General features: G+C 46.8%; 1 protein-coding gene across 1 annotated transcript; it reads right to left on the reverse strand.

Moving 5' to 3' along the window:
• Window positions 1–23219: 23219 nt before the first annotated feature.
• On the reverse strand, window positions 23220–23729 carry LOC126298130 (translation initiation factor IF-2-like). Its single transcript, XM_049989447.1, has one exon. The coding sequence runs from the start codon at window positions 23727–23729 to the stop codon at window positions 23220–23222; it is 510 nt and encodes a 169-aa protein (XP_049845404.1).
• Window positions 23730–24292: the final 563 nt, after the last annotated feature.

Genomic DNA, 24292 nt, shown 5'->3' on the forward strand with positions numbered 1-24292 from the left:
TAATTGTACAGATTTTTTTATGTTTGTGAATGAAAACTGTACTTGCATCAAAAATAATTGCTGTGGCCACCTGAAAGCAGAAGTAACGGGATCAACTAATTATTATTACTCATAAAATGCAGTTTAAATTTTAAAGTTATAAGATACAGAAAGGTAAAATAGTAAACGACGTCCGGTTCTAATTATGTGAAAAAAAACACAAACAAGCAAGGAAAAAGCAAACAAGTGGTCGGCTCCCCAATTTCTCTCCAACACATCAAATTACATTTCATCCCTACCAAGGCTTGGGGACTGATGACCATAGATGTTAAGTCCCATAGTGCTCAGAGTCTACCAAGGCTACCAATGCTTCAGGTAATCATTCCATTTACTCTATCTCATTTATTTACTGTACAAACCTTAATTTTGGTAGAGCGCAACTTTGTATGGACAAGGCGTGATATTAACGTTTTTCTCTCTTCCATAATTAATTTTTGCCATGGCTTTTATATCGTTTTTAGAAATGATATACTTCAGTATCAGACCTCTTTCACAACTAAAATAAATTTATACACCTCTCGCCTCAACTTTCCCTTAACACAAAACACAGCGTTCTACTATTATTCCAATGTACTCCCTCAGAGTATGGCTTCTGCTCTGACTCAACTTTGATTGCCTCATCAACTCACTTCACATCATCTACGTTAAATAACAGTTTTGCTTCTTTTTTACAGCTGTATTCATCTTAAATTCCTTGCTACATCACTGCAAATAACTTGTAGTCATAAAAAATCCTCATCTCATAAACCCTCAACTTCCAGCAAAAAATGGTTCAAATGGCTCTGAGCACAATGGGACTTAACATCTATGGTCATCAGTCCCCTAGAACTTAGAACTACTTAAACCTAACTAACCTAAGGACATCACACAACACCCAGTCATGACGAGGCAGAGAAAATCACTGACCCCGCCGGGAATCGAACCCGGGAACGCGGGCGTGGGAAGCGAGAATGCTACCGCACGACCACGAGCTGCGGACTCAATATTCAGCATTCTGAAAAATATCTGATTTGTGTTTACATACAGCTGAGTGGCAATGTGGGTTCCTCATCTCGACAATCTAATTATCGGTTAGCAATTTACTTTCTGTTGCATAATGTCTTCCTTTCCCTAAATTGAAAGAACGCACATGGATCAGGATGTCTGAAAATCATCGTTCCTTTCCTTCTGCCGTTCTCTCCTGTGTTTCAACACCCCTTGGAGCTCCATCGTATTTAATTTTACGTGGTGCTAGCAATCGTCGCTGTTCTGTATTGAAATGAAGTCTTCTGATTGGTGTGGCGCGAACCATCATATACGTCATTTTGCTATCTAATGTGATAGAGAGGGAATAGCTTACTCTAAAATTTGCGCAGAGTATCGGAAACTACAGGTCCATCTTTTCAGAGATGGTTGCCAGAGTCGACTGTTCGGTACAGGATGTCAAATCAAGCACCTTTCAGCCGTCTAATTTCCAAACTGTTATTTTATTTGCCTACCAGTTTCGACGATTTACTGCGCCACGTTCAGGCCCGTGACCAATGTACAGAAAGTTTCCAACCTCGGTTGTTTTTCATCTTTGACTGATTTGTTTTGAACGCTTATCACACAGTCGGCAGATGATAATTGAAGTGATCGCTGTAGCAAGCAGAAATCTACAAAACCAATATTTGAATGCTGGTCCGTATTTTGACTGGTACCTAGGTTGAAATCTTTCTACACGTCGGTCAGGGACCTGAAGATGACGTAGTAAATCGCCGAACGTGGTATCCAAATAAAATGACAGTTTGGAAACGAGGCGGCTGAAAGGTGTTCGATCTGACATCGAATCTTAACGATTACATAAAATTCGTTCTCGTTAGTATAGTTGAGAAAGAGATTCTTTTAACTATAGAATCTGGTTTTTAGTAGGAAAAATGCCTTAACTTTTACGTAGAAATCGATAAATATCACTTGATAGGTGATGAAATTTTCAAAAGCAATATCGTCAGGTGATTACACAATTTTTTTCACCTGGCTGTAATGCGACAGGAAGCCACCACACGGGTTACTGTGCGTCATCTAGGATATATCAAATCCAATGAAGAGAGGTAGGAACTTTTAGCTGTAAATTTCTTGTAGCGTTATAGAGAGTGTAGAGAGAAGACAGATGCTCAACTGAAGCCAGTAGAAATATATTTCAACAAAGAAAGCTTGGGTTTACAGGAACAAGACACTATTAAATCCAAATCTCACACGAAACTATGTGGCCAAACCCTGTCAGATAAATGACATGGAATATTGACACATGCAATATGTTGTTGTGACTGAGGTTGCAAGTGTTTCGTAGACAAGTTTTTCATTCTGATAGACTCGGCTCTAATGCCTTACAACTTAAACTTCCTTGTATGATGCAGCCATACAACTTTGAAAGTTCATGTAATGCGTATATTAAGCTGTCGTCTGAGTCACTCTACGTAGACAGTAGGCGCTACGTCCATGAAAAAGTCTTATGGCAAAATCATGAAGATGTCATATCGCAAATGTGGTCCTACCACTCTAATGTACCACTCATCAAAAATATCAGATATATTACTTATTTACACGAAAAAAATCCGTATTCACGAAGGTTATTCCGTGGTTGTGGAGTGTGTATTATTAGGTTGTTGCTACTTAAACATGCCACGATATAAACCTACCACCAGAGCATCATCCTCATGAGACTTTTGATGTAGGAGATGAACATGCATGATGAACATAAAACCTTACAGAAAATAGGCTCTTCGTCGTACAAAGTTCTCAATGTAAATAAACGATTTATCAAAATGACCGCAATTATTATAGCGTTCACTGACGATACTGTTGTCTTCACGTATATATCGTCGTTGGACGGCCGTAGAAGACGCAGCGAAAACTACCACTAAGAGAAATAAATGCTTTTTTTAAAAATTTGGATAAATGCAAGATAATACCCAGTGCAACAAGGAAGAACGTGATATTATTCAGTTCCAAGGTAAGAGAAAAACACAGAACTCGTCACATCGCATAGATGCTTACAGGAAACACAAGCTGCTAAACTGTGATCCAGGAAGTGTATAATTAATTTCTTTTATTACGCCAATGAACACTGGTACAAGTAAAAGAAATTAATTTAGAGGTAATAATAAGACGTGGTAGAATTTGCACAGAGCATAATGTAATCATCTCCAAAAATTGTTTTTAAAATTACGAAAGAAGGTGATATGCGTGGAAAGGGCCTGGAAATACTGCAAGCTTTCAGACTGACTAACGGTAAGACAGAGATTTCAGATCCAGATTTTGATCTGTAAATCATCTCCATGAACAGATGTGGACTCTGTCCATAATTTATTGGTTATAATTTGCATATTAAAACTGAATATAATGCAAAAAGATAATAAATTAGGGATTCGGAACATGGATCAATTCACATTGTCAGGAGTTGTTGAGAGTTTCAAAGGGAGCATCAGGAGATGATTGGTTCAAAATCGTTCAAATGGCTCTGAGCACTATGGGACTTAACTTCTGAGGCCATCAGTTCCCTAGAACTTAGAACTACTTAAACCTAACTAACCTAAGGACATCACACACATCCATGCCCGAGGCAGGATTCTAACCTGCCACCGTAGCGGTCGCGCTGTTCCAGACTGTAGCTCCTAGAGCCGCTCGGCCACTCCTGCCAGCAGGCGATGATTGACTTAAGCAGGAGAAAGAAATAAAGTAGAAAACGAACAGGTAGCTTTGCAAGATTAAACAGTGATAGCAGCAGAGGATCAACTAGGTAAAAATAAAAGACCCTGTTGCAATAGTTTGTTGTCACAGGAGATTTTGAGTTAACGTGCTGAAAGCTTACACTACACTCGTTCGTCCTATGTTACAATATTGCTGCGCGGTGTGGGATCCTTACCAGGTGGGATTGACGGAGGAAATCGAAAGGGTGCAAAAAAGGGCAGCTCGTTTTGTATTATCACGTAATAGGGGAGAGAGTGTGGCAGATATGATACACGAATTGGGATGGAAGTCATTACAGCAAAGACGTTTTTCGTCGCGACGAGAACTTTTTACGAAATTTCAGTCACCAACTTTCTCTTCCGAATGCGCTGTTCGGGAGTGGAATAGTAGAGAGATAGTATGATTGTGGTTCGATGAACCCTCTGCCAAACACTTAAATGTGAATTGCAGAGTAGTCATGTAGATGTAGATGGAAGGAGAAAATATAAAAGTGCAACCAGAAGAAGCAAGCGAAAGGGAATACATACGTCTAAAAAGTTAGATTAACAGAAAGTAGTGGACATTTGTAAATACGGGAGCGATGGATAACGCCTATAAAAAAGTTAAAGAGACATTTGAAGAAAATAAAAGCAGGTGAATGAGTGTCAAGAGCTCAGATAGAAAATAAGTTTTAAGCAAAGAAGGGAGAACTGAGAGGTGGAAGGAATATATAGACTACCGAGGGACTAAAAAAGAGGAAGGACTCGAAGAAAAATTTATAGAAAGAGAGGAAGGAGTAGATGAAGATATGATGGGAGATATGATACTACAAAACAATTTGACAGATCACTGAAAGACTTAAGTCGAAACAATGCCCCTGGACGACATCCCCGCAGAACTATAGATATTCTTCGGACAGCTATCCATGACAACAGTATTCCACCTGGTATGCAAGATGTGTGAAACAGGAAGTGTAACATCACATCTCAAAAAGAATGTAGCAACTGCAATTCTAAAGGAAGCAGGTGCTGAAAGTTATGAGTATTACCGAACTATCAGTTTCATAAGTCATAGGTGCAGCTTACTGACACGAATCACTTATAGAAGAGCTGAAGCCAATCACGGTTAAGATCAGTTTGAGGCCTGAAGAAATGGAGAAATACGCGAGGCAATACTGACACTACAACAAACATACGTTTGCATCAATTGTAGGCTCAGAGAAAACTTTTGACAAAGTTGGCTGGAGTGCACTCTTTGCAATTAAGAAGGTAGTAGTGGTAAAATGGAGAAAGCGAAAAATAATATACACTGAAGATCCAAAGAAACTGGTACACCTACCTAATATCGTGTAGGGCTCTCTCTAGCACGTAGAAGTGCCACAACACGACGTGGCATTGACTCTACTAATGTCCGAAGTAGTGCTGGAGGGAAATGACACCATGAATCCTGCAGAGCTGTCCATAAATCCGTAAGAGTACGAGAGGATGGATATCTCTTCTGAACACCACGTTACAAGGCATCCCAGATATCCTCAATATGTTCATCTCTGAGGAGTGTGGTGGCCAACGGAAGTGTGTAAACTCAGAAGAGTATTCCTGGAGACATTCTGTAGCAATTCTGGACGAATGGGGTGTCGCATTGTCCTGCTCGGACATTCACCTGTCAGAGTCGTATCTAGACGTAACAGAGGTCCCACATCGCTCCAACTGCACACGCCCCACAACATTACAGAGCCTCCACCAGCTTCAACAGTTCCCTGCTGACATTGTGGTTCGATGAACCCTCTGCCAAGCACTTAAATGTGAATTGCAGAGTAGTCATGTAGATGGTCTATGGATTCATGAGGTTGTCTCCATACCTGAACACGTCCATCCGGTCTATATAATTTCAAACGAGACTCGTCCGACCAGGAAACATCCTTCCCGACATCAACAGTCCAATGTCGGTGCTGACGGGCTCGACCGTGCCGTAAATCTTTGTGTCGTGCAATCATAAAGGGTACACGTGTGGGCGAAGGCTCCGAAAGCCCATATCGATGCTGTTTCATTGAAAGGTTCGCATGTTGACACTTGTTGATGGCCCAGCATTTAAATCTGCAGCAATTTGCGGAAGGGTTGCACTTCTGTCACGTTGAACAATTCTCTTCAGTCGTCAGTGGTCCCGTTCTTGCACGACCTTTAACCGGCCTCAGCGATGTCGGAGATTTGATGTTTTGCTGGATTCCTTATATTCACGGTGTTGTTGTTGTAGTCTTCAGTCCAGAGACTGGTTTGATGCAGTTCTCCATGCTACTCTATCCTGTGCATGCTTCTTCATCTCCCAGTATGTACTGAAACCTAAATCCTTTTGAACCTGTTCAGTGTATTCATCTCTTGGTCGCCCTCTATGATTTTTACCCTCCACACTGCCCTCAATTACTAAACTGGTGATCCCTTGATGCTTCAGAATATGCCCTACCAACCGATCCCTTCTTCTAGTCAAGTTGTGCCACAAATTTCTCTTCTCTACACTTCTATTCAGTACCTCCTCATTAGTTATGTGATCTACCCATCTAATCTCCAGCATTCTTCTGTAGCCCACATTTCGAAAGCTTCTATTATCTTCCTTTCTATACTATTTATCGCCCACGTTTCACTCTCATACAGGGCTACACACCATACAAATACTTTCAGAAACGCCTTCCTGACGCTTAAATCTATATTCGATGTTAACAAATTTCTCTTCTTCAGAAACGCTTTCCTTGCCATTGCCAGTCTACATTTTATATCCTCTCTACTTCGACCATCATCAGTTATTTTGCTTCCCAAATAGCAAAACTCGTCTACTACTTTTAAGTGGTTCCTTTCCTAATCTAATTCCCTCAGCATCACCCGACTTAATTCGACTACATTCCAATATCCTCCTTTTGCTTTTGTTGATGTTCGTCTTATATCCTCCTTTCAAGACAGTGTCCATTCCGTTCAACAGCTCTTCCAGATCCTTTGCTGTCTCTTGATAGAATCACAGTGTCATTGGCGAACCTCAAAGTTTTTTTTCTTCTCCATGGATGTTAATTCCCACTCAGAATTTTCTTTTGTTTCCTTTACTGCTTGCTCAATATACAGATTGAATAACGTTGGGGATAGGCTGACTCCCTTCCCAAGCACTGCTTCCCTTTCATACCCCTCGACTTTTATAACTGTCATCTGGTTTATGTAAAAATTGTAAATAGCTTTTCACCCCCTGTATTTTATCGCTGCCACCTTCTTGTCAAATGGTCGGAAGGAAATATCCCCACTTCATGGCAACCTCGGAGATGCAGTATGCCATCCCTCGTGCGCCGACTACAACACCACGTCCAAAGTTACATAATCTTGATAACTTGCCACTGTAGCAGCAGGAAGGAACCCATCTAAGAACTGCGCCGAACACTTGTTGTCTTATGTATGTATTGCCGACCGCAGCACCGTATTCTGCTTGCTCACAAATCTTTGTATTTGAATATGCATGCCTGTACCAGTCTTTTCAGCGATTTAGTGTACAACTTTCATAGGAAACAGAAAGTAATAATACAAGTCGAAGAGCCTGACAGGGAAGCAGCGGTTGAGAAGTGAGTGGGACTGGGTTGTAGCGTATCCCTGATGTTTCTCAATCACCACATTGAGCAATCAGTAAAGTAAACCCAAGAAAAATCTGGAGATGGAGTAAAAGTTCTGAGAAAAGAAATAAAAATTTGAGGTTTGACGACGACATTGTAATTCTGACAGAGACAGCAAAGGAGTTTGAGGAGCAGCTGATCGGAATGGACAGAATCTGTCAAGGAGGAAGCCAAGATGAACGTCAAGAAGAGAAAAGCAAGTGTCCTGATAAGTAGTCGAATTAAATCAAGCTATGTGGAGGAAATTCGGTTAGGGAATGAGACACTAAAAGTAGCAGTTGGTTGGTTTGTTGGCTGCCTGTATTATTAAAGGGAACAAACTACTAGACCATCAGTCCCTTTTCCTCGAACAGACAGATCTACATGACTGTATATCAGAGATAGCCTACCACTCAAAATACAGGGAAGAAAACCCCAAGGTCTACAAAAGATCAACGAAGGTGAGGTAAAGGACAAAAAGAAGAAAGGGAGACAGAAGAAGACAGGCAGGCAAGGTGCCCCATCTAGGGAGCAACAATAGCCCCAGAAATCAGAGTGCAACGAGGGGACGTACATTGCCCCGCCCCACTATTTATCAGAGGTACCTACTCAGAAGTTGGCTAAGAAAGACTAGCAATACAGACAGAGTAAGAGAAGCATAGAGACGCAGCAAGTCGAACAGAGTTCACGAGAGGAGAAAGAATGGTAAAAGGCCCGGTAGGGAGAGGATTGGACTGGACCACCAAACTCAGACAGCCAAAGCCCCATCAGGGCAGACGAGGCAACAGAGTGTTCTGCCAACACCTCAGTGGGCCGGTAAGGTTAAGTGGCCCTCCCTTAAAGAGAGTGGCAAAAATCTCCTTCACAAATAAAACATAAAACTAAGTCTTCTGATGAGGCATCGTCTCCTAACAACACAGATAGCGAGTCACAAAGATTAAGAGTCTGCTGAAGGATGGATAGGTTGGGACTGTTCAGCAAAATGTGGACCACCATCAAATGAGAACCACAACAACAATGAGGTGGGTCCTCGTGACAATGGCCTGCATGGAGAGGTCTTCATGGAGGACCTCCAGAGATTTGTAATCTCCTTTATCACTCGTAGTTCGTTTGGTGAAGTCAGAGTGACTCATTCCATATTCCAGATTCCTAATACTTTATGGCGTAATATCAATCAGAGGTCTGTTTCTAGAATATCGATTTCAGGTGTCGGTTTACTTTTAACCACTTTGGCAAGGCTATCAGCGAGTTCATTCCCTGGGATCCCAACATGTCCCAGGGTCCAGATGAAGGTCACAGAGCATCCACATTATTCGAGGGAATACAGGGAATGCTGGATAACAATGACCAAGGGATGGTGAAGGTAACAATGGTCGAGAGCTATGAAACTGCACAAGGAGTCACTGGAGATGAGAGACTACCCCACCGGTGCTGGAACAGATAAGCTCAAGAGCAGTATATCCATTTGCTAATTACGTAGTTCAGCATGTCCTGTGTAAATATAAGCTAAGAGATTTGAAAATTTGTGGTTAGGACTATGGTACCAAGATGCTGAGGTCATCGATCCCTAGGCTTATACACTACTTAATCTAACTTAAACTAACTTATGCTAAGGACAACACACATACCCATGCCTGAAGAAGGACTCGAGCCTCCGACAGCCGGAGACGCGTGAACCATGACAAGACGCCTCAGACTGCACTGTTTATAAGCAAAGCCCACTAGACCAACAACCATTGAGTCATTAGTATAGACTACTTCTGAACCCTGGAATACATCAAGTAAGGAGAAAAGGTGGTAGCGCAGGGCCTCACGAGGGACTGAGTCATTTGGACCTTATGGTAGGTCAAGATGTAGCTGTGGCCAAGGGATGCACCATGGTGGTGTAAGAGGAAATAACTGGAGTTCAGAGGGAAGAGACCATACACATATTGTGATTAACTCCTGGTCTGAGCACCCTTTTGGGAGATGGATTTCTGAGTTTGGAAAGGCAAGGTAACTTAAATGCTTAGAGGAACTGTGAATGTTGGTAGCATAATTAACGAGCTGTTGTTGCACCTGATCCACAATGGAGGGACTGCGGACTCACAGAGTAAGCTATTTACAAGGCTAGTTCGAGAGACACGCGTTGCAAGGAAAACCCCACAGTGGTGTACAAGATCCAGCATTCGCAATGTTGGCAGCAATGCAGGACCATATGCCAGATTCCCACAATCAAGGCGGGATTAATCAAAGCTTTGTAAAGCTGCGATCTGCATCCCAGACGTTGCTCAGGCAGCAAAGTGTATTAAGGTGCAGCCAGGACTTTCATGTAAGCTGGAGAAGATGGGAAATCAACGTCAACCTATAACTGAGGCATAATCCTAGAAAGCGATAATCCTCCATCACATTGATTTGTCGGTCGTCGAGGTAAAGTTCTGATTTTGGGTGAACTGTAAGACATCGACAGGGGTACATTATGGGTGTCTTCACAGCTGAACACTGAAAGCCATGGGTGACTTCCCATGCCTGCGCTTTTCGTATGGCGCCTTTCGGTCAACGTTCAGCGACACCCACAGTAGAGGGGCAATAGTAGAGGCAAATGTCGTCAGCATACAAGAATTCTGATACTGAGGACCACACAGCAACAGTTAGACCACTGATGGCTACTAGAAAGAGAGGGGCACTCAGTACAGAGCCTTGTGTGGCCCAATTCTCTTGGATATGGGGATACTGTGGGAAGTACTAACTCGATCCCAGAACATACAGTGCGACAGGAAGTTCTGGATAAAAATCGGGAGTGGACCCCAGAGACCCCATTCTTGTAAGGTAACAAGGATGTGATGTCGTCGTGTGATGCCATAAGCCTTTTGCAGGTCGAATAAGACGGCTGTAAGATGTTGAAGTTGGGCAAAAGCTGTTGGTATGGCAGACTCTAGGTAAAGCACATTAACAGTTGTGGTATGGCCTAGGCTAAAACTACCCTGAGATGGAGCGTGATGACCCTGAGACTCAAGGAGTCAACACAGCCGCCAGTTCACCATGCGTTCAAGCAACATACAGAGAACATTGGCGATACTAATTGGGCGATAACTGTCTGCGGAAATTATGCTTTTTAAACACTGAGATGGGGACTCGCCCTCGTTCCACATGTAGTTAAACATGGCAGTGATATGACATTGGCAGTCCATTTGTAGGTGCTTCATCATTTGTTTGCGGATGTGGTCCAGTCGTCAGGCTGTATCATTGCTGAATGGAGTATTTTATGGCTCCAGGTGGCGTATAGTAAGAGATAATTGCTTTTGTTCCACCTGTTCTTTTAGAACACGAAAGGTAGGTTGATAATTTTCAGACACTGGAGCTCGAGCATAACGCAGAGCAAAATTTTCGCTCACAGCATCAGGATCAGAGTAGATAAAGCCATCCAATGTAATACCAGATCCCCCTCAGGTGTCTGGTATCTGTAGAAACATCTGATCTTAGCCCAAGCCAGCGAAGGAGAGGTACATGGTCCAATGGTTGAAACATACCGTTCCCAGCATTCTCGCATCTATAGCTTTATTAGAAAGCAGACGTGGGCATGGAGCTGCTTAAAGGTAATGATGTAGATTGGTAGCCGGCCGCGGTGGTCTCGCTGTTCTAGGCGCGCAGTCCGGAACCGTGCGACGGCTACGGTCGCAGGTTCGAATCCTGCCTCGGGCATGGATGTGTGTGATGTCCTTAGGTTAGTTAGGTTTAAGTAGTTCTAAGTTCTAGGGGACTGATGACCACAGCAGTTGAGTCCCATAGTGCTCAGAGCCATTTGAACCATGTAAATTGGTATCCCATCGGTTTCTGGGGCGTCTTAAGACACGTCTCCGGCCTGGAATGTCATTGAATAGAGAGGAACTGTCTTCCACAATGAGTCCTGTTTCGAACACAGACCCAATGACGAGAAAAGAATTGTTCGGAGACATCTCGGACAACTGTTGGATACCAATTTGATTGTCACCCGCCAAAAGGCCAGACAGTCAGGAGTGAATCGTCTGGGGTGCTATTTTATGTCATACCAGGATTCCTTTGGTTGTCATCCTCGGCACTCCCGCATTAATGCGGTACGACGGCGATATTCTACGACCCGTTTTGTTGGCCTTCATGGCCAACCATCGTGGACTTACATTTCAGCAAGTTAATGCCCGTCCGTGCATGTCGAGAATTTATCTTGCTTGTCTTCTTGCTTGCCACACCCTACCTTGGCCAGCACGGTCACCAGATCTCTCCCCAGTTGTGAATGTACGAAGAATTATGGACAGGTCCATCCATTTCGACGATCCAAGATGGCCTATTGGAGACAATCTGGCACGCTATCCTTCAGGAAGAATCGAACAACTCTGTCAATTAATGACAAGTCGAATAACAGCTTGCCTAAGGACCAGAGGTAGACCAACACGTTATTCACTTGCTCATTTAGTGATGGCTTTTAGTTGTATAAATCATGCAGTTTTTTTGAAATTACACACGTTGTTTTGTTTGTACATATTCACCACATCTACCGATTTCTGTCCCTTTCGGATAAATCCTTCGTGGTGCATCTTTTTCCCTTAGAATGTATAGCAGGGAGGAGGTTTGAAGAATAAAATGTATGTTGTTCTCGCGAAATTGTGTTCGATAGATTCAGAGAGCCTATATTTGAGGGAGACTGTGGGACCATTCTGCTGCAAACAGCGGAATAGTATTAAAGTAACACAGAAGCGAATAGGGAACCTACAGAGACATATAGACGGACAGACTGATTTCATCACTATGAGAGTGAAATAGGAAATAAGTTCAGTATCATGTAAGATCCACTAGGCACCATACAGTGGGTTCTGGAATATGCACTGCTTGATCAAGAACACCCGGACACAAATCATTGAGCATTCATATAGGGTCTAATTCTCCTTCGCCTTGATGACGCCATGCACTCTGCTGGGGAGACTTTCTATGGAGTGTCTGAGCGTCTGTTTAGCAATTAGTAGCCAATTTTTCCTCAAAAGCGACCTCCTTGGACGAAATCGACGTTATAACTCATCCCATTGCTGCTACACTCCTGGAAATGGAAAAAAGAACACATTGACACCGGTGTGTCAGACCCACCATACTTGCTCCGGACACTGCGAGAGGGCTGTACAAGCAATGATCACACGCACGGCACAGCGGACACACCAGGAACCGCGGTGTTGGCCGTCGAATGGCGCTAGCTGCGCAGCATTTGTGAACCGCCGCCGTCAGTGTCAGCCAGTTTGCCGTGGCATACGGAGCTCCATCGCAGTCTTTAACACTGGTAGCATGCCGCGACAGCGTGGACGTGAACCGTATGTGCAGTTGTCGGACTTTGAGCGAGGGCGTATAGTGGGCATGCGGGAGGCCGGGTGGACGTACCGCCGAATTGCTCAACACGTGGGGCGTGAGGTCTCCACAGTACATCGATGTTGTCGCCAGTGGTCGGCGGAAGGTGCACGTGCCCGTCGCCCTGGGACTGAACCGCAGCGACACACGGATGCACGCCAAGACCGTAGGATCCTACGCAGTGCCGTAGGGGACCGCACCGCCACTTCCCAGCAAATTAGGGACACTGTTGCTCCTGGGGTATCGGCGAGGACCATTCGCAACCGTCTCCATGAAGCTGGGCTACGGTCCCACACACCGTTAGGCCGTCTTCCGCTCACGCCCCAACATCGTGCAGCCCGCCACCAGTGGTGTCGCGACAGGCGTAAATGGAGGGACGAATGGAGACGTGTCGTCTTCAGCGATGAGAGTCGCATCTGCCTTGGTGCCAATGATGGTTGTATGCGTGTTTGGCGCCGTGCAGGTGAGTGCCACAATCAGGACTGCATACGACCGAGGCACACAGGGTCAACACCCGGCATCATGGTGTGGGGAGCGATCTCCTACACTGGCCGTACACCCCTGGTGATCGTCGAGGGGACACTGAATAGTGCACGGTACATCTAAACCGCTAACGAACCCATTCCTAGACCGGCAAGGGAACTTGCTGTTCCAACAGGACAATGCACGTCCGCATGTATCCCGTGTCACCCAACGTGCTCTAGAAGGTGTAAGTCAACTACCGTGGCCAGCAAGATCTCCGGATTTGTCCCCCATTGAGCATGTTTGGGACTGGATGAAGCATCGTCTTACGCGGTCTGCACGTCCAGCACGAACGCTGGTCCAACTGAGGCGCCAGGTGGAAATGGCATGGCAAGCCATTCCGCAGGACTACATCCAGCATCTCTACGATCGTTTCCATGGGAGAACAGCAGCCTGCATTGCTGCGAAAGGTGGATATACACTGTACTAGTGCCGACATTGTGCATGCTCTGTTGCCTGTGTCTATGTGCCTGTGGTTCTGTCAGTGTGATCATGTGATGTATCTGACCCCAGGAATGTGTCAATAAAGTTTCCCCTTCCTGCGACAATGAATTCACGGTGTTCTTATTTCAATTTCCAGGAGTGTATATTGGCTTCAGGTCGGTGCTATTGCAGGCCAGTATATTTCAAGAATGTTATTGTTCACAAACCATTGCCTCACAGACACTGTTTTGTGACAGGGTGCATTGTCATACTTGACTGTTGACCCTACAAATGACAGCCTTCTCCATGCATTCACCAAACCAAACAACTTCTATTAGATGGCCACAGGGTAGTCCTATAGCGTGATTTGTCGCTCCAAACCACACTTTGTCACTCATCCACTGTCTCATGGCCACGCTTTCTACACCAGCTCAAGCGACGCATAGCACTGAGTACAAAAATTTGGCGTTTATGTAGAGCTGCTCGGCCATTGTACCCCATTCACTTAACTCCGTACGAACAGTCATTGCGCTAGATGGACTGCTTATAGCACCTTGGAAATCACGAGTTATTCCTTCCGCTGTTTTCACGTGATTATTTGCAAGCATCGCACGCAATGCTTGGCAGTCTCTGTCTTTCAGTACATGACGTCAGCGTGATCTTCGTTTAGGTGTGGTTCTTCCTTTGCGTTTCTACTTCACAAGCAGTCGACTGTGGCAGCTTTAGGATGATTGAAATGTCCCTGATTGACCTGTTACTCAGATGACATTCAGAGACGTTCGTACTCACTGACCTCTCGTGGCTAACCCACTCTGTTGTTACCGCTTCCCTACTGAAAACAATAGACACCCCACGCCTCTTATAATGGTTAGTCCAGCTCTCGTAACATCTAGTGACCAGTTCCGCATTTGACAGGGATGTCGGGATGATTTTGAACGTACATTGTATATGTAGATTTAGATACTTTAGTTCTTTTGTGGAAATTGTTCTATTTCATTCTGCCCATTATCCAATGAAGAGCTTGGTGTCAGATGTAGGGCACTACAAATGGGTGGTGTGGCTAACATGTGTCTAAGGTTTAACGACTCAGGTTCCGCGAAATGGCGTCACCGATGTAGAATCAATCCATTTCCGAACGGTGACTGCGTCCACACAATTTATGTATGCATGAACCACAATATCAGTGTAGTCTTAAAGGAGACTGGCCATATACCGCTCCCATTTTGCACACTTAGAGCAATCCCGCTATTAATAAAGATTTTGCAAAAGTTTCACGGACTAGCAAAAAGACTCTATAGTTAAAAGTCAGTACCAGGGACTACATCAGGAGTCGTTGCACATGTATATGTTATTGACTATATAGTTATTTTAACTATGTAGCAATACATTTATGTCAGTATAAATATTTATGTGAAACATATCTTAGTATTTCAAATGTTATTCCATTCAGCTTATGTTTTCACAGGATGAATTGCGCGACCCGTTTACGATTTTTGTCTTACGTTAATCATTTTAATTTTTTTTTTCCGTGGATAAATGGCTGATAATTGGCCTCGGACAAATTAATAAAGTAATATTACCACTGTACCCTCAAGAGCGTGTGTGTTCTTATGTACAAAGTGATTTAGTTCGTATATACCTTCCATTCGATTTTTCTTTCCTTGCTCTACTTTGTCATCAAGATCCTTTGTCGAGGAGAATTCGAGAGTGACTTGATTCGTGTAGTTTTATTTCTTATTAGTTGGTGTCACTATCTTAAACAGCAGTAGCAGCATTGTTTTATTACTTAAGGGAACGATATAACTGCTAGACGAATTAAAGCCATTCGATGTGTAGTACCATGTATTGCATCTTATTTCGTCAGTGCAATATCAGAACGATGAAGAGAACTGAAAAACCAAAGGTTACTGCCGGTGGTTCTTTAGTATACTGACGATATTAGATGAATATAGTCAAAAGAGGTGAATTTTATGATACAGTAACATTCTCATTAGGAGAACACAGCAAATTCAACAGCACCTTTTCTCAGAAATTTCACTCAGTGGAAGAAGTCAAAGAAGAATCCAAAGATACGCAACAGTTTTTGAGAAGCCGACGGTCAAAATTTCCGAGATACCTTAGATGCCTTTCAAGGGGCAGTAATAGCAGACCAAATAGTGGCGCAATGGTTAGTGTTGCGGCCTTTCACATTTACGCCCTATGTTCGAAACCGGATTATTGTTTCTATTTCTATTTATCCACCCATGCCCGTAGAAGGCTACTACAGGTATGTTCCTTATCAAGATAGGGGATTCAAGGGCGTTATTCAAATTGTAAAATTACAGCTGTGGTTCACAATAAGTGTCATACATTTCTTATATAATAAATGTGTATACGGTAATTTCACTTTTACAGTCTTTTTAAATCATCATATTCTCATATTTCATTCTCACATTTCTTATTATATTTTACTCTTATGTGTATTATTAAAGAAGATTTGGGGCATTTCTTGAATTATACACACCATACACAAATTCGTAACATAAAAGTTACGAATACAACGAGCATCGCGCATAGGCAGGTTTGCCCTCAGAGAGATTTTTTCGTATGAATCTCACTCGGGAAACAAACATTAAGAATATTACCAAAGATTTCACGTATTGGCAATAATTTTACTGCAAACGACGTAGGACGACTCAATTTGCCGGAAATTGGCGCTTGCTGTTGCTTACGGATAAAGATTCTATACAGGAATTTCACTGAAAACAATTTTCTCATTCATTTACTGTTTTTCTTTCTTACTTTTTAATTTATTCACCATACGTACTATTAGTACACGGATAATGTCAACATTACTCCAATATACATTAGAAAACATTCGTGTAATAATCTTCTACGAATATGTGTAGATAAAAGAATGACTTAACTAAAAGTAATACTCGGGTTTTGAAAACTGGCCGTGAAGGTGTTACGCCACTACGCTAGATGTGCGACTGCTGCGCATAAATTATGGACACGCTAAAAGGCACATAAAGTACCTGGGAAACTTTGACCGTCGTTTTGTCAGAAACGGTAGATTATCTACGGACAAGTCAGACACGTGTTCGCTTATTTTGACCCGTCTTCAATTGATTGATGTTTCTGGGAAACCGACTTATAGCACTTTCAGAGTTTTTCTCGTCACTCCCGTCACAGGAAGTGCAAAAAACAGTAAAGGTAAACATAAAATCTTCCATTTATTGCTGCGATGTGCCAAATTATTTATTATTACCAAACGAAGACTGCAGATAGATCATCGAGTAACTCTCCACGCTGTAAACAGCATCGAAAGTAAAGTTCTATGTACTGACTTGGCAGAAAATCCTAAAACATTTTGGTCTTATGTCAAAGCAGTAGGTGGATCAAAACAAAATGTCCAGACACTCTGTGACCAAAATAATACTGAAACAGAGGATGACAGACTAAAAGCCGATATACTAAATGTTTTTTTTTTTTCCAAAGCTGTTTCACAGAGGAAGACTGTACTGTAGTTCCTTCTCTAGATTGTCGCACAGATAACAAAATGGTAGACATCGAAATAGACGACAGAGGAATAGAGAAACAATTGAAATCGCTCAAAAGAAGAAAGGCCGCTGGACCTGATGGGATACCAGTTCGATTTTACACAGAGTACGCGAAGGAACTTGCCCCCCTTCTTGCAGCGGTGTACCGTAGGTCTCTAGAAGAGCGTAGCGTTCCAAACGATTCGAAAAGGGCACAGGTCATCCCCGTTTTCAAGAAGGGACGTCGAACAGATGTGCAGAACTATAGGCCTACATCTCTAACGTCGATCACTTGTAGAGTATAATGACTTTACTGGAGACTAGAATTCTACTCTGTAGGGATCAGCATGGGTTTAGAAAAAGACGGTCGTGTGAAACCCAGCTCGCTCTATTCGTCCACGAGACTAAGAGGGCCATAGACACGGGTTCACAGGTAGGTGCCGTGTTTCTTGACTTCCGCAAGGCGTTCGATACAGTTCCCCACAGTCGTTTAATGAACAAATTAAGAGCATATGGACTATCAAACGAATTGTGTAATTGGATTGAGGAGTTCCTAGATAACAGAACGCATCATGTCATTCTCAATCGAGAGAAGTCTTTCGAAGTAAGAGTGATTTCAGGTGTGCCGCAGGGGAGTGTCATAGGACCGTTGCTATTCACAATATACATAAATGACCTGGTGGAAGACATCGGAAGTTCGCTGAGGCTTTTTGCAGATGATGCTGTGGTGTATCGAGAGTTTGTAACAATGGAAAATTGTACTGAAATCCAGGAGGATCTGCAGCGAATTGACGCATGGTGCAGGGAGTGGCAATTGAATCTCAATGTAGACAAGTGTAATGTGCTGCGAATACATAGAAAGATAGATCCCTTATCATTTAGCTACAAAACACGAGGTCAGCAACTGGAAGCAATTAATTCCATAAATTATCTGGGAGTACGCATTAGGAGTGATTTGAAACGGAATGATCATACACTCCTGGAAATGGAAAAAAGAACACATTGACACCGGTGTGTCAGACCCACCATACTTGCTCCGGACACTGCGAGAGGGCTGTACAAGCAATGATCACACGCATGGCACAGCGGACACACCAGGAACCGCGGTGTTGGCCGTCGAATGGCTCTAGCTGCGCAGGATTTGTGCACCGCCGCCGTCAGTGTCAGCCAGTTTTCCGTGGCATACGGAGCTCCATAGCAGTCTTTAACACTGGTAGCATGCCGCGACAGCGTGGACGTGAACCGTATGTGCAGTTGACGGACTTTGAGCGAGGGCGTATAGTGGGCATGTGGGAGGCCGGGTGGACGTACCGCCGAATTGCTCAACATGTGGGGCGTGAGGTCTCCACAGTACATCGATGTTGTCGCCAGTGGTCGGCGGAAGGTGCACGTGCCCGTCGACCTGGGACTGGACCGCAGCGACGCACGGATGCACGCCAAGACCGTAGGATCCTACGCAGTGCCGTAGGGGACCGCACCGCCACTTCCCAGCAAATTAGGGACACTGTTGCTCCTGGGGTATCGGCGAGGTGTGGTGTCGCGACAGGCGTGAATGGAGGGACGAATGGAGACGTGTCGTCTTCAGCGATGAGAGTCGCTTCTGCCTTGGTGCCAATGATGGTCGTATGCGTGTTTGGCGCCGTGCAGGTGAGCGCCACAATCAGGACTGCATGCGACTGAGGCACACAGGGCCAACACCCGGCATCATGGTGTGGGGAGCGATCTCCTACACTGGCCGTACACCTCTGGTGATCGTCGAGGGGACACTGAATAGTGCACGGCACATCCAAACCGTCATCGAACCCATCGTTCTACCATTCCTAGACCGGCAAGGGAACTTGCTGTTCCAACAGGACAATGCACGTCCGTATGTATCCCGTGCCACCCAACGTGCTCTAGAAGGTGTAAGTCAACTACCCTGGCCAGCAAGATCTCCGGATCTGTCCCCCATTGAGCATGTTTGGGACTGGATGAAGCGTCGTCTCACGCGGTCTGCACGTCCAGCACGAACGCTGGTCCAACTGAGGCGCCAGGTGGAAATGGCATGGCAAGCCGTTCCCCAGGACTACATCCAGCATCTCTACGATCGTCTCCATGGGAGAATAGCAGCCTGCATTGCTGCGAAAGGTGGATATACACTGTACTAGTGCCGACATTGTGCATGCTCTGTTGCCTGTGTCTATGTGCCTGTGGTTCTGTCAGTGTGATCATGTGATGTATCTGACCCCAGGAATGTGTCAATAAAGTTTCCCCTTCCTGGGACAATGAATTCACGGTGTTCTTATTTCAATTTCCAGGAGTGTATATAGTTGATCGTCGGTAAAGCAGATGCCAGACTGAGAATCATTGGAAGAATCCTAAGGAAATGCAATCAGAAAACAAAAGAAGTAGGTTACAGTACGCTTGAATACTGCTCAGCAGTGTGGGATCCATACCAGATAGGGTTGATAGAAGAGATAGAGAAGATCCAACGGAGAGCAGCGCGCTTCGTTACAGGATCATTTAGCAATCGCGAAAACGTTACGGAGATGATAGATAAACTTCAGTGGAAGACTCTGCAGGAGAGATGCTCAGTAGCTCGGTACGGGCTATTGTTAAAGTTTCGGGAACATACTCTCCCCGAAGAGTCAAGCAGTATATTGCTTCCTCCTACGTATATCTCGCGAAGACACCATGAGGATAAAATCAGAGAGATTAGAGCCCACACAGAAGCATACCGACAATCCTTCTTTCCACGAACAATACGACACTGGAATAGGAGGGAGAACCGATAGTGGTACTCAGGGTACCCTCCGCCACGCACTGTCAGGTGGCTTGCGGAGTATGGATGTAGATGTAGATGTAGATGTAGATCTCTTGCATAGTACTCCTTGTTATTCTCTAATCACTGAATTGTTTACAATATGACGTACATCGCTTTCTAGCTGTAAATATTCTTGATTGTCAAAAGAAGAAACGAGTCTTGTGCAGAAAATATATGTTATTTTTTCAAACGTTGCAGTTGTGCTGAGGGTGATCGTCCAATGACTTTACTGGAGACTCACAGGCAGATCATGCGACGTTTTCGTCAAAATGCAGGCTTTCTCGACGATGACGAAGGCTACGACGATTCGTAAGTACCAATAAACAACTTTTAGTAATTCTTCATGCTTTCCCGGCCATCTGTTGACATCTTGGATGTTGGGAATCCAGCCGGATGTTCGCATCGTTCTCGCACGATATTTCAACAGCGTGCCTCGCTGTCTTCTTCAGGTGCTATCTGAGACTGGTCCTTGGGTCTCGTCTCGCGTGGATCTTTACCGGGATAACTTGTCCTCCGATGTGTGATGGAGTTCGCAGCAGTTAGTGCTTTGCGTCCCATGCATGCCGATGTAAAGCGTCTTTACATGTAGATTGTCTTCTTCGGTGTCTCCTCAGCACAGTTCTGCAGCGAGAAGGTGTGGCCAGCGGGTGGTGACGCTGCGCGGCAGTTTGCGGCCCAGCGTCCGGATTTGGGCGTTGTGTGACCGGCCAGCGCGTTCGTAAAATGTGCGGGCGGCCGCCTGGAAGAGGTCACGGAGCAGAGGTACTTCCGCGATGTCTTGAAGATGAGCAGTGGGGAAATCGTAAGGCAGATGCAAGGCCAGCCGAAGGATGCGATTCTGCAGTGTCTCCAGCTTCTTCAGGTTCGTGTCGGCGGCGTTCCCCCAGACGACGGCGGCGTATTGGAGTACAGGGCGGAGCAGCGCCTTGTAGAGAGTAATGCCCAGCCGCGGTGGTAGTCGGGAGCCGGGGTTCAACACCGGGTACAGGATGCGGAGCCGGTTCCGCACTTTGGCCTTCACTTCATGGATGTGCGAAACCCACGTGAGTCGGCGGTCGATGGTGACGCCGAGGTAATGCACCGTGGGACGCCACGGGACAGGGCTGCCACCGACGGTGAGCGGTTGCAGACCTGCAGGAACGAGTCGCCTGGTGACGATCAGGAAATGCGTCTTGGCCCTATTGAATTGTAGACGCCACTTGACGGCCCAGGCTGCCAGGGTGTCAACGGCGAGCTGCAGACCGCGGCGCATGACGGCGACATTGAGGCTCCTCGTATATAGAGCCGTGTCATCCGCGTACAGGGCGAGCCGCACACTGTCGATCTTCGGCGCATCAGAAATGTACAGCGAATACAGGAGTGGTCCCAAGACCGAGCTCTGTGGCACACCGGCGTTGATGCGGCGGACAGAGGACAAGCCATGCGCGGCCCGCACATGGAAGGTCCTATCGGCAAGATAGGAATGGATGAGACGGACGTGCGACGTCGGGACCCCAAGTTCAAAAAGTTTGAACAAGAGGCCGCGGTGCCACACACTGTCGAAGCACGCGACACGTCCAGGAACACCGCGCCGAAGAACTCGCGCTGCTCGAGGGCGACGAACGCATCTTCCACTAACTGTAGATGTTGGTGAACTGCCGAGTGGCTCCTGCGAAAGCCCAACTGTTCTTCGGGCAGGAGGCATTCCTCGTCAACGTGGCGCTGCAGCCGCCTGATGTACACCCTTTCAAAGACCTTGGAGACGGCCGGCAGTAAACTAATAGGTCTGTAGTTCGTGAGCTGACGCAGAACCTTCCCCATCTTCGGAATCGCCAAGATCTCTGCATGCTTCCAGGACTGAGGAAAACTGCAGGACCGGAGGATTACATTAAAGACGTCGGCGAGATGAGTGACAGCCACCGGCGGCAACTTTTGGAGTAGGGCGTTGGAAACCTCGTCTGGGCCCATAGCTTTCCTGGGGTTCAGGGCACGCAGGATGGACGACACCTCCTCCGCCGTCGTCTTTTGAATGACGTAATCGTCATCGCGTGCCTCCAAGTAGCGTGGGAGCCGGTCAGCAACCAGGTCGTCGTGGACAGCGTCGGTCAGGTCTTCGATCGGCGTAAACGCAGCCTCAAAGACGTCTGCGAGGGCATCAGCCTTCGCAGCTGGTTCGCAGACAGCCTGACCATTGAGCAGCAGCGGAGGGATACGTTGCGTGCGGTGTAGGAAACGCTTCGTCGTCTGCCAGGCCGTGCCGTCGTCAAGACAGAGGGTGGCGACCTTGTTAATCCAGTCACGATTGCGATGGTTGTCAATGGCGACCCGGATGTCCCGCCGCATCCTGTTGAGGAGGCGCTTGGTGGCGGCATTTCGCGTCCTCTGCCACTCCCGTTAGACCCGGTTCTTCTCAGTGATGGCCGCAAGGATGTCTGGCGGCAGCTGGCGGGAGTAGTTAGGCGGAGTGCGAGGTCGGGGCGGCGTTGCTATAGTGGCAGCGTCAATCGTGGTTGCCGCAAAGTGCAGAAGTGCTGCGTCCGCTTCAGCATCTGCAGGGGGCGGCGCGGGGATCTGATGAGGGGTGCCCTTGACGACCGCGATGTCGATTATATCCGGGAGGCCACGGGCAAGGAAGATTGTCGGGTCGTACGGCCCCACCACAAGCGCATGGTGGCGTTCCGCTACCCGGAGCAGGCAGCGGCCAGCAGCATCGGTGATCCTGGAGTTCCAGGAGACATGTTTACTATTGAAGTCCCCGGCGATGAACACCTTCCCCCTCAAGGGGAGCACAGCATCAATGTCACCAGGGTACAGTGGACGAGACGGCGGTCGACAGGCAGCGACGAACGTGATGGCGCGCGCCGAGGTGTGAACAACGACACCAGTGGCCTCCAGGGTTGCCAGTGGTGGAAGCTGTATCACGTGATGACGAATGCCATTGCGGACGTAAACGGCTGTCCCACCACCCGCCGTCAATCGATCGGTGCGATAGCTGGAGTAGTTGGCCGCCCTGACGTCGACCCCAGGCTTCAGGTGGGTTTCGTTGATAAGGCAGACGTCGACGGCTTCATCTCGAAGAAATTGGCTAAGTTTACAGCTTGAGTGCGGACGCCGTTGGCATACCACGCACGACCGTGAGCCCTCTAACGCTGCCCATGGTGCAGCTGGTGAGTGTTGACAGCGGTAGGGGCCGGAGAGGCCATCGGCACTGCAGCGGTGAGTTGCTGCGACAGGACTTCAATAAACTTCGTAGCACTGGTTACCAAGGCAGTGAGCTGCGCGACTAGGTTGGCCAGGTCAGCGGTGGAGGCAGCCGGCGCGGCCCCGTCGCTGGAAGGGGGTGACGTGGCTGACTCGCATGAGAGTCCACCTGGGGCTGCTCGACTGACGGTGCTGAGCGCTGGGTACCCACGGGGCGCTGACCCCCGCGCCGGCGATTGGCGGGGCGCAGTCCGGCCGACGTCCCGGGAGAGGCAGTACCAGGGTCCGCCACTAGTAGCTGTGGTGGAGGCGCAGGAGCCTCAGGTGTCGGCACGGCCTCGGACGCGGCAGGAGCAGGAGCAGCCAACGCAGCCGGGACGGCGGAGGGCGCCCCTGACGTTGCCGCCGCGAAAGAGACGCCGGGCCGTCTCGTTGCTGGCTTCTTCGGGCGCGGCGCTGGTGTTTGGCCACGTTGGCGAGCGATGGAACGCTTCCACACCTCACACCCACGTGAGCACCGCCACAGAGTGCACATGTCGGCTTCTCGGTGGGCGGACGGTGGCACGCACTTCCTGCGTGGGCGCCGGCGCATTTAACACATCTGTCCGGCATAGAGTAGTGGCGCGCGACGTGGTTGATCCCCTGGCAGCGAAAGCACTGCACAGGGCCTCTCCTGGAGCGAAGATTTTCAGTCTGAATCGGCGACCCGCGTCAATTGGTAGAGTTTGCGGTTTTCCACGGTGTTGGAGCAGACGATCAGGAAGAGCGCCATATCATCGCGTGATTTAGGCGACTTCATCTTCACGACTGCCCGTATGTAGAAGCCCAGGTCAGCGAGTTCACGATGCAGGTGATCGGCTTCCATGTTGAATGGGAGGTCCCGGATTACAATCTTCAAGACCTTGTCAGGTGTGGAAGCGTGGGTATAGAACGGGATACCATGCTCAGTGCACCTCCTGAGTGGCCCGGCGATAGTCGTCAGCAGTGCGGAGTGTGACTCTGTACAGGTCTCGTCCGGCAGGCTTCACGGTATACACGGCCGTTGTCCAGCTGCGCAACAATTTCTGCAGTTCCACATAGGGCGGCCGAAACTGGAGGACCACCGGCGGAAGATGGGAGTCTTTCTTCGGCGCAGGATCGCGCGGCAGCCGGTCC

The sequence above is a fragment of the Schistocerca gregaria genome, chromosome X (assembly GCF_023897955.1).
Source record: "Schistocerca gregaria isolate iqSchGreg1 chromosome X, iqSchGreg1.2, whole genome shotgun sequence".
NCBI lineage: Eukaryota > Metazoa > Arthropoda > Insecta > Orthoptera > Acrididae > Schistocerca > Schistocerca gregaria.

Excerpts from the sequence above, each read along its gene's own strand:
- LOC126298130 (XM_049989447.1), bottom strand. The coding sequence starts at position 23,729 with ATGCGCCGGCGCCCACGCAGGAAGTGCGTGCCACCGTCCGCCCACCGA.